Source organism: Lucilia cuprina, chromosome 2 (assembly GCF_022045245.1).
Source record: "Lucilia cuprina isolate Lc7/37 chromosome 2, ASM2204524v1, whole genome shotgun sequence".
NCBI lineage: Eukaryota > Metazoa > Arthropoda > Insecta > Diptera > Calliphoridae > Lucilia > Lucilia cuprina.
This window is the reverse complement of record NC_060950.1, coordinates 68,137,061-68,148,856: the sequence shown is the minus strand read 5'-3', so window position 1 is coordinate 68,148,856 and position 11,796 is coordinate 68,137,061. Positions and strand designations below refer to the sequence as shown.

The following is an 11,796-nucleotide window of genomic DNA, read 5'->3' as shown; positions in this document are numbered from 1 at the left end:
TTAGTTAGTTAGTTAGTTAGTTAGTTAGTTAGTTAGTTAGTTAGTTAGTTAGTTAGTTAGTTAGTTAGTTAGTTAGTTAGTTAGTTAGTTAGTAAGTAAGTTAGTAAATTAGTAATTTAGTAATTTAGTAAGTTTGTAAGTTAGTAAGTTAGTAAGTTAGTAAGTTAGTAAGTTAGTAAGTTGGTAAGTTAGTAAGTTAGTAAGTTAGTTAGTTAGTTAGTTAGTTAGTTAGTTAGTTAGTTAGTTAATTAGTTAGTTAGTTAGTTAGTTAGTTAGTTAGTTAGTTAGTTAGTTAGTTAGTTAGTTAGTTAGTTAGTTAGTTAGTAAGTTAGTAAATAAGTTAGTTAGTTAATTAGTTAGTTAGTTAGTTTGAAAGGAGGATGTAAATATATACATCAAATCGGAAGAAATACGCGCTCCTTAACAAGTGCCTCAGGTGGGAATCGAACCCACCACCTCCGGTCTACCAGACTAAAACACTAAACTCTAACCTAACGGAGGCTAGTACTTTATGAAATTCGGTTCATTTTTAGGAGTAAATCGATTGAACCGTATGTATCGTTCATCTGTTTCAGATATATACTGCATGCTTGAAATTCACATATACCCCCTTGGCAGGATGCAACTCAGGGAAACCTAGCTATGTGACACCTAAGTCTTATCGACCGATAAGTCTTACGTCATTTCTACTTAAAACCTTGGAACGGATAGTCGATGGTATGGTTAAACGGAGAATACCCGCAAAGACCTAAAATTTAAGCACCATGCTTATGTAAAGGGACGATCGTTAGAAACCCGCCTTAAACGAAGTTATCCACTAAGTACAGTAGTTTTCCGATTTAACGACCATTTAATTCTACGAACATCGCATTTAACGAACTAGCTAATTTTTCTTATTGACTACCTTAAATAACGAACAAAACTTGTATTTTGTACTCTGCTTAACGAACTAATAAAAATATTATTAAGTATTTAAATTAAGATAAAATGACATTTATCAAAAATAACAAATAACCTAAGTTGTAGCAAGCGGTGCTTTTATACCCAAAACTGTAACTCATTCTGTGTTCTTATTAAATTTTAGTTCGATGTAGCTATGTCCGTCCGTCCTTCAGATAATGACTTTAACGCTCAATGCTCGCTTAACAATACGAGTACGCCGAGTACTAACCGATATCTCTAACAAATTTTATGGGAATCGGTCTATAATTGACCTTACCCTCCATATCAGGCCCCCTTAAGAAAATTACTTCAACGCTCATTACTCGCTTAAAAATACGAGTATAGCGATGAACTTCGAGAAATAACTTTAAAGCTCATGACAGAATTAAAAATACAGCGATTAAATTCCGACACAAATATGGTTTGAAGGTGGGTATATAAGATTCGGAATTTTGTGTTTTGTACTATTTTTATAAAAAAAGAATAAATTTTTCTAAAATACATTTAAAAAATATTTTATGTACCTATTTTTAATTATTTTCCTACCAAAAACCCACGTTTTACTTAGTACTGCATATAACGAACTTTTTAATTTTACGAACAGGCCTGACAACATATGTGTTCGTTAAATCGGAAAACTACTGTAGGTGCATCCTGGCGGTATGCATTGATATCGAAGGCGTCTTCTGATACTCTTATCCAATCCCTAGACCAGATTTATGTTGACCATGTGCTCTGTAACTGGATCAACCACATGCTAAGGAAAAGATGGATAAGTTTCGTGATGTACGATATAACTATCAGGTAAAAGGAATTTCGGGGTATACCACAGGGTGGCATTTTGTCACCTTTACTTTGGGTTACCACGATTAATAGACTCCATAGGACCCTAACCGAGAAAGGACTTAGACCTGTTTCCTATGTAGACTTATACTTTTAAAGGGAAATGATCCAAGTTATTTGTGTAAAACAGCTAAGAAGGCTCTGAATACGGCCTTAAGCTGGGCTGAACGGAGAGGCCTCAGACGAAAATCTGTCTTTTCACAAGAAAGACAAAAATTTCTACGTATACCGAACTTTACTTCCTGGGCAAAATGATATGAATGACAGACAAAGTTAAGTACTTAGGTGTTATCCTCGACCGAAAATTAATATGGAGAGGACAGGATCAACAAGGCACATCGTTGCTGGGCGATATGTAGGAGAACTATAGGCATTAAATGGGGTCTTAGTCCTATTATGACAAATTGGCTTTATAAAAGTGTAATTCTACCAATTCTAGCTTATGCATCAATAATCTGGTGGACTGCTTTACACAAAAAGTGCATTATCAAACTACTGCAAGGAGTTCAGTGTACATGCTGCTTGGGTATAAGTGGTGCCATGTGTAGTACTTCAACCAAGGCTCTGGAAACGTATATTCCTCCCATTGAAACATATTTAATATATGAGGCGGCGCTTACAGCCGAACGGCTCCTTACTTAAGGCGAACTGGCCAAAAGGGGTTATAGGACAAGTCATCAATGTATACTGGACACAGTGGGAGGTTATACACAATCATCGCGCGTGCCTGATCGTATACCAGACACATAATATGTCGGAAACTTTGAAACGCTGGAACCAAACAGAATGTCTTGGTCAAGCGGAACATTAGAGCAAATACCAGTAGGAATCTGTTGTTACATGGATGACTCTAAATTGGGGGATAAAGTGAGGATGGGATTCTATTTTGAAGATCCAGAAGCAGAAATATATCACTGTTTACCAAATCATAACACAAGCCTCCAGGCGGAAGTACGAGCAATTAATAGAATCTAAATGGAAAGGAGCTTGAGGCAGTTAACCTGACAAACGCAAAACCATTCGACGCAACAAAAGCTGAACTAAATACATGGGTAAGAGAATAACATAAGACCTCTTGGAATAATGAAACTGTGGGAAAAATCACGAAAAACCTATGGAGTGACCCTAATGAGAGCAAGACGAAATATCACCTCAAAATGATCAAGTCTGAAGTTAGTATGACACACAGGATTAAGAGCATATTTATGCAAAATTGGACATGCGGATTCAGCCTGTGGAGAGGACTGTGAAACTCTGAAGAGGACTGTGAAACACTGATGAATTTTCTTTGCCACTGCAAGGTATCCCTCGAAGTTAGATCCAAGTATATTTATTATTAATCAAAAATACTTCCAAAAATCTCTTACACCCCAAATTTTCCATCAATATTCTAGAATTACCTTTTACAAGTTAAATTTTATTAAAAAACACAATTTATTAAAAACATTTTATAAAATTACATTTTGTATACTTTTGCATTAATTTTAAGAATTTCCCTCAAGAAGAACTTGAACGATTTTTACTTCTGCTCTTGCTGCGTGATCGTGAACGTTTCGAACGTTTTGAACGTCTCGATTTATTAGAATGTTTCGAGTGTTTCGACTGTTTGGACTGCGAAGAAGAACGTCGTGAGGTAGAGCGGGAAGAACGTGAACTACTAGAGGTGTCGGTGGTGGTCGTTATGCTAGAAATACGATTAGGTTTTTTGGTAATCCAAAATTTTAAAACAAATATCAATTCAGCTTTAAAGGCTTCGCCGGGAGTGACCTGTAAGTAAAATAAAGGAGAATATTAGAAATTTTTCCACGATTGATGTTTGCACTTCCATACCATTTCCTCTACTGCAACTCTCTGGACATTCCATAAAAATTCACAGATACCTATTATAATGGCCACTACTATACCACCAGCTAAGACCAAAAATACACCACCTAATTCTATTAGAGACAATTCATCACCATCTAAAACATCATCCTCTAGATTGTCGCATGTTTTAGTGGTATTCTTCCACCATTTGTTTTTCAATTTCAGCAATTCTCCCTTTTCACTTAACTGCAGTATGGAAACACTTAGATTCGTGCGATATTCTGCTCCCAATGGTACTGCCAAACCATAATGTTTTTCACCTATTTGATCACCAATCTGCTGGAGATAACAATCTCTTTCGGTATTATACAAAAGACCAGTGGTTTCCATCAAGAAAGCATAATTGCCTTGACCCTTGCGTACTCTCTCCACACCCTCCTTATTGGAGGAGGTAAAGGCAGAAGGTTCAAAAGACTTCATTTGATTCCAGGCTTTATGATAATCGGTATCATTTGATTCCGAAAAGAATAGTGAAGTGCTGCCTCCCTTAACGGTGCCAAATTTAATTTTATCTTGATCGATAAGATCTTGCAGCTTATTAATGCTCGGCTTGTTTCTGTTGCTGGTCAAAAAGGCAGCCAAATTGGCGGTATACGTACTCAACATCATGAGAGCAAAAAACCACCACATGGCACTCAAAATACGCATGGGAGCACCTCTGTAAGGAAAAATTTAGATACAAGAGTTTAATAATTGTTTGACTTAAGAAAATAAGCTCTAAACCTACTTGGGTAATATATCACAACCCTGTTGCATAATAGAACCAATCATTAGCCAGGCTGCGTTGCGGGTACGCCAAGCATTCTCCAATTGATCGGGATCAGGATTAGTAGGTTGTGGATTTTCCCATTCATGACTGGAAATTCTGTAAGGGTAATTTTATATTTAGTTTGTTTTATAAAGGCAAATCTTTGACAGAGTAAACCAACCTGGCCATAAACATAAACAACAATGTTATAACCAATTGTGTTAGAATCATAAAATACCATACTTCCTTGGCAAAGGGCTGCAAAAAGGCAAACATATCTTTTGGCTGAGGATCAGCCTTGTAAAAGAGAATACTTATACCCAGCTGCATAAAGGGTACGGTAAAGTCAACATATTGTCGACGCAATTGGGTTATGGTCAAATCGCAAATACCTATTTGAGCATGCTGAAACAGGGATATATTAACATTAATGTTATACAATAGCATTATAATCGAAATATAATGTTATGGAATACATTATAATGGGATTATAAGGTTATAGAATGCATTATAATGGGATTATAATGTTATGGAATACATTATAATCGGATTATACTGTTAAAAAACAAATTATAATTGGATTATAATTTTACGGAATACATTATAATCGGATTATAATGTTATGAAATACATTATAATCGGATTATAATGTTGTAGAATGTATTATAATTGGATTTTAATATTATGGAACACATTATAATCTGATTATAATGTTATGGAATACATTATAATCGGATTATAATGTTATGGAATACATTATAATTGGATAATAATGTTATGGAATACATTATAATCGGATTATAATCTTATGGAATACATTATAATTGGATTATAATCTTACGAAATACATTAAAATCGGATTATAATGTTGTAGAATGTATTATAATTGGATTATAATGTTATGGAACACATTATAATCGGATTATAATGTTATTGAATAAATTATATTCAGATTATAATGCTATGGAATACATTATAATCGAATTATAATGTTGTAGAATGTATTATAATTGGATTATAATGTTATGTAATACATTATAATCGGATTATAATGTTATGGAATACATTATAATCGGATTATAATGTTATGGAATACATTATAATCGGATTATAATATTGTAGAATGTATTATAATTGGATTATAATGTTATGGAATACATTATAATCGGATTATAATGTTATGGAATACATTATAATTGGATTATAATGTTATGGAATACATTATAATCGGATTATAATATCATGGAATACATTATAATTGGATTATAATGTTATGGAATACATTATAATCGGATTATAATATTGTAGAATGTATTATAATTGGATTATAATGTTATGGAATACATTATAATCGGACTACAATGTTATGGAATACATTATAATTGGATTATAATGTTATGGAATACATTATAATCGGATTATAATATTGTAGAATGTATTATAATTGGATTATAATGTTATGGAAAACATTATAATCGGATTATAATGTTATGGAATACATTATAATCGGATTATAATGTTGTAGAATGTATTATAATTGGATTATAATGTTATGTAATACATTATAATCGGATTATATTGTTATGGAATACATTATAATCGGATTATAATATTGTAGAATGTATTATAATTGGATTATAATGCTATGGAATACATTATAATCGGATTATAATGTTATGGAATACATTATAATTGAATTGTAATATTATATAATACATTATAATCGGATTATAATGTTAAGGAATGCATTATAATCGGATTATAATGTTGTAGAATGTATTATAATTGGATTATAATGTTATGTAATACATTATAATTGGATTATAATGTTATGGAATACATTATAGCCGGATTATAATGTTATGGAATACATTATAATCGGATTATAATGTTATGGAATACATTATAATAGGATTATAATCTTATGGAATACATTATAATCGGATTATAATGTTATGGAATACATTATAATCGGATTATAATCTTATGGAATACATTATAATCGGATTATAATGTCATGGAATACATTATAATTGGATTATAATGCTATGGAATACTCAAAACTCACATGATCGATTAACTTTCTCATTATACCATCCCATTGTTTGGTCTGCGGATTAAATTTGCCATTACTATCGACCAGTGTGAATTCATATTCAAATTCCATAATTTCCGATAATTTTCTTATCAAATCCACTGCATAACCTTCGTATCTCTCAGAACCTCGAAAATTTTCATAATCTTGTCTGTAAATTGAAGAAATATATAGTATTAATTTCCATAACCCTAACATGCTCTTCTCCTTCTCACCCACTTCAGCATAAAGTATGGTTCTTCAAAATGTGACACCACCGTATAGGTCTTTTTTTCTTGCGAAAAATCCTGTGTAGATGATGAGGAGGAACTTTGTAATTCTTGACGTCTTGTTATGGGTGTTATGGAACGATCGGAAGATTTCCACAAGGCTATAGGTTCATTTACGGTGGGTTTATAGATTTCCAAATTAAATTCAGATCTCTGTCCATATTCATCGATTTTCATGCTTTCGGTTTTGAATGGAGGTTCTACATCGTCTTCGGAAATCTTTTAAAGGAAATATCGATTCGTAATTCTAATAAGACTTAACTTTAACCTTTTACTTACCTCCTTCATTTCCTGCACTATCAAACTGCCTATGTACCAGCGATCCGAGCGACCAAATCCACAACGTTTATAGGGTTCATGATACTCTTTTAAATTGGCAATAATATTACGGGCTGCATTGGCATATAAGATCACAGCATCATATATTAATATGGGCATCATAGTTTGATTTGCTAAAATTTGCTAAAGACCCCAAAATTTTGAATAAATTTTTTTTAAAACCCTTTCAATTAAACTTACATCTACCAAGGTAATACGTGTCTTACGTCTCTCATAAGGATTAGGATCGATTAGCTTTAATCTTACCGAAGTAATATTCGATTTAAAATCAGCATTATAGACATCTTGCAAACCCGAACTATGTGAATCCATATGAGTTAGAAACCAGTTCTATAAGGAAAAAATTATCATTAAATATTTTAGTTTAATGTCAAATTAATATAAAAACAAACTGACCCTAAACGGACCCAATAACTTAAAATCTTTGGCGGCATTCATTAGCCTCACCAAAGATTCTGGTTCACAATCCATTATCAATCTATTCTCATGAAATATTTCTTCGGCTTCTTTCCACAAAACTCTTATATCATGCTCATATTCGGCTATATTTTTCAACTTAATAGTATCCTTATTCACCGACTGTATATCCATTAGATCCTGCAAACGTGCTAGACCTAAAATTAAAACCTAAATATTTTACAACAATCTGACACATCTGACGTCTTCTCACCTTTTTGTGTCTCATAAAATATGGTGAATTTTTTCCAACCAAAGCTGGTCTTTATTATATCCAAATAGGCCTGTGAGAGGACAGTTTGAGATGGTGCTACATTTACGGTCATACGATGATTAAGTTTACGCTGTTCTATGGCCGTTTCTATATTCCAATCGTATTGCATGTGTGGTACACCCGTTGTATTCGCTATTAAGGCTACTATATCTGTGATATATATATGTGCGTTTTAAATGACAAACATATTAATTTTTTATGACATTTTGAGTTTGTTTTTCATTAAAAAAAAAAATGCATTAACATACCAGAAGATGCTTTTGAACTTGGTCCAAATATGGCCGCAACGCCATTGGCAATTAATTCGCAAGCTATAAAATGAAATAATTGTAAAATTTTTAAGTAGAGGACATAATTTGAAAAAAGAAAACAAGTAAGAAATTATAGTCGGGCGAGGCCGACCATATAATACCCTATACCCTTGACAAAAATATAATGTGATTTAGTTGCCATAATAAAGCATTTAAGTTAAATTGTACTTTGCCTCAGAAATTGTGGACATTTAAGTTAAATTTTGATGGGGAATTTTTTATAGGAGCTAAGGTCATATGAGGACCTATTATTCTGGAATTCGTGAGAGTCATCAAGTCTTGTATAGAACTTGGTTTTTGCAGCTTTTTGTCGAGATATGAGTATATTAAATATAATTATGAACTTAAAAGCCATATTCGGCGGGTTTTATTATATGGGGGCTAGGTCAAATAATGGACCGATGTTAACTATTTTCAATAGGCTTCATCTACGGTACCATAAAAGATCATGTGTCCAATTTCATTGAATTATGTCCATAATTGGGACCTGTAGTTTGATTAAAAGGTTAACAAGCCCTATTCGGGGTACAGTTGTATGGGGGCTAGCTGAAATAATAGACCGATCTAAACCATTTTCAATAGGGTTCGTCCCTGGGACAATAGAAGATCATGTACCAAATTTCATTCAATTATCTTATTACAAGGATTACAAGGTTTACATGGACGACGGACAGATAGAAGGACGGACGGACATCTTGCTTCATGCACCACTATTATATATATTATCTTTATCAAGAACTTCTATAGAGTCACACATATGATCCTTTGTGAAACTGGCAACGTCCACTACTATCTTCTTTCGTGAGCCGATTTTGAACAATTTAGTCACCTGACAGTCTTTAAAGGCGGAAGTTTTCCAGAGACAACCACTATCTGAACATTTAGAGAATAACGAGAAAATTTTAGAACTTATTCTAAAAACTACTAGTTCTAAAACGAGTGAAAACAGAACCACTTCAGATTCTTAAAAAAAAACCCTTAAAGCTAGTAGTGTCGCCATTACTTCTGGAATCCGTTCCTTTAAATATTGTTGTAGTTCTTAAATACTTTTAAATAGTTTTCAAGGAACTAGTTCTTTGAAACTAGTTCTGAAACAACTTCTTGGAATCAATTGAAAAGAAATATCAAAAAATTAAAATTTTATAAACTTATTTTTATCAAAATGGAAAAGTCGTTCAAATGTATATTTTTGCATTCAACTGAACTACAAGATTATAAAGAGATCACTAATTGAATGGTACCGATAGAAAGGAAAGTTAGCTGCTTGTAACGTATATCCTTATAAAAAATATTTTAAAAGATTAGAGGTGCGAAAGAATTATATTTAATTTTACGTAAGATATGTATGTAAGTTTTGTAAATAACATTGGTACAATAGTAAAAATTTCTTAATATTTCTTAATCTTAATAATTTAAAACAAAAGAAATATTTGTTTATACGATCTCTAAAGCTTCCCTGGAATTAGTATGATACTCTACACCAGTCAGTATATTAAAAATGGGGATAATTAAAAAAAAAATAAAGGATTTGATTTGTTTTTTAACTTAATTTCAGAATATTTTCCCTTTTTTTGCAAAAAAGAGATTTTTTTACAAGAGGGCTCAAAGGAGAGTAGGGGAAAATATGGCCCTATCCTAATAAATGTTGGTAGGTAAGTCCACATCAAAGTTATTTGTGTAGAATTTAAAAGTGTTATTAGTGTTTGTAAGTGAATTTTTACCATTAAGTCATTTTCAGAAGGGGAGTTTGAAGCCCGGTCAAATAAAGCCCGATCGTTACAAAAATCAACAGTGTCATTTAAAGTTCTATAAAACTAAGTTTTGTCGACTTCTATTGACATAATAGATTAAATTAATTATAAGCCCAAAGGCCCTATTTGGGATGTACAGCTGTCAAAATAATGGACCAATTTTAACCATTTTCAATAGGCTTCGTCCTAAAAGAAGAGTGTGTGCCAAAATTCATCCAATTATCTTGAAAATTGCGACCTGTACCTTAAGCACAAGGTTTACATGGACAGCCAGCCAGACGGACGCACGGACAGACGGACATAGCTTAATCGGCCCAGAAAATGATTCTAAGCCGATTGGTATAATTTAAGGTGGATACTGGACGAATATTTTTGTAGAACAAACTAGAACGAGTTCAGGCTAAAATATGAGAAAATGATTCTAAACCGATCTAAACCGAGGAATATTTTTGTATGTTACAAACATCAGAACAAACCCAATATACCCTCTCCACTAAAATGGTATAGGGTATAATTATTGATAAAGAACTAGTTTCACAAGCGTTCAAAAGAACGAATGTCGACTTCATAACACTTCTTTGGAACCAGTTCGCAAGTTGACAATTTCAAACAAAAATCATTGATCACAACGCTAAACTAGAACGAGTTCAGGCTAAAATATGAGAAAATGATTCTAAACCGATTGGTATACTTTGAGGTTTGTATAGGACGAATATTTTTGTATGTTACAAACATCAGCACAAACCCAATATAGCCACCCCACTAAAGTAGTGTAAAATATAATCATTGATTAAAGAACTAATTCCAGAAGCGTTCAAAAGAACGAGTGTCGACTAGTTTCAAAGGCGAAAATTTCGAAAAAAAAAAAAATCATTGATCCCAACGCCAAACTAGAACGAGTTCAGACTAAAATCATGTGTTCTACAACTAGTTGTAGAACTAATACAATTTTTCCTGGTTAATTATCCGGTAGCGAAGCACACAGGGTATTAGCTAGTGCTTTATAAAACATAATGTAATTATAACATTATAATCATGATAATGAAATTAAATTTCTTAAAAATACATTATAATCACATTATTTCATTACTTACTCAACTGCTGCAGTATAAAACTATCATCATATGGTACATAACGTTTTATTGTCACAAATTTCAATTCAAACAATTTAATGTTATTTAATTCACGAAAAGCTTCATCAAAACTCAATTCGGTGGCATCTTCATTTTTAAAAAATAAAGCACCTACAAAATTTCATGGAGAAAAAGAAAAATATATTTAATTTAATTTGCATTATATTGTTTATTGTTTTAATTTTAAGATCACTTTTTCACTTGAACCTGAATAAAATAAAACATTTGCTCTTAATTTTGAAGATTTTTTACAATTTATCGCTTTAGCTGTCTGCTAAAGTAGAGTTTTTTTTTTAAATTCAAAATTTTGTAATTTTTTTTTTTTTTTTTTTTTTTTGAAAAAGTTTTGTTTTTTAACTATAACTTTTTCTTACCCACTTTTACTTCCGTTTTTGACTCATCTATAAATTCTTGCGATAGTTTTATCTGCAACATTAACAGCAGCCCATAAAATAACAAGATTTTCTTAAACATTTTTTTACGGTTTTTTAATAATTTTTACGCATTTTTTTTTTTTTTTTTTTTTTTTTTTTTTTTTGTTCAAATAATTTTCAAAGTAATTTTCTGTAAATTTCTTTAAAATTTCTATATGTATTACGTAAATTTTTTCTTTTTTTATATATATATGTTTATTTTCAAAAAAAAATTTTAAAAATATTTCTCCATTGCTCTCATACAAATTCGATTTCCTACGTTTTGAAAAAAAACTTTTTTTTAAAGAAAAAACCGTCCAGACTTGTCGCCTTTGTACCAACAACTGATTCAAAAG

The 11,796-nt window shown here is 31.8% G+C and overlaps 1 protein-coding gene across 2 annotated transcripts; it reads right to left on the bottom strand.

The window, feature by feature from the left end:
• Window positions 1-3,195: 3,195 nt before the first annotated feature.
• On the bottom strand, window positions 3,196-11,787 carry LOC111687390 (glutamate receptor ionotropic, kainate 1). 2 transcript variants are annotated; one of them, XM_046951206.1, is made up of 13 exons: window positions 11,402-11,787; window positions 10,989-11,138; window positions 8,081-8,143; window positions 7,773-7,982; window positions 7,499-7,716; window positions 7,283-7,432; window positions 7,043-7,225; window positions 6,714-6,982; window positions 6,468-6,645; window positions 4,581-4,804; window positions 4,379-4,516; window positions 3,616-4,309; window positions 3,196-3,552 (listed from the first exon to the last, which is right to left on the bottom strand). In XM_046951206.1, the coding sequence occupies exons 1-13, from the start codon at window positions 11,499-11,501 to the stop codon at window positions 3,283-3,285; spliced, it is 2,847 nt and encodes a 948-aa protein (XP_046807162.1). In that variant the 5' UTR covers window positions 11,502-11,787; the 3' UTR covers window positions 3,196-3,282. The 2 variants fall into 2 exon arrangements, with proteins under 2 accessions (XP_046807162.1, XP_046807164.1); XM_046951208.1 differs by having other exon boundaries at window positions 11,406-11,529.
• Window positions 11,788-11,796: the final 9 nt, after the last annotated feature.

Bases quoted from the DNA above. Each gene is read 5' to 3' on its own strand.
- LOC111687390 (XM_046951206.1), bottom strand. From the start codon at position 11,501: ATGTTTAAGAAAATCTTGTTATTTTATGGGCTGCTGTTAATGTTGCAG. The intron at 4,805-6,467 runs GTGAGTTTTGAG...TCCCTGTTTCAG, and splicing joins TGAGAAAGTTAATCGATCAT to CATGCTCAAATAGGTATTTG. The intron at 4,310-4,378 runs GTAGGTTTAGAG...TTTTCCTTACAG, and splicing joins GGTTGTGATATATTACCCAA to AGGTGCTCCCATGCGTATTT.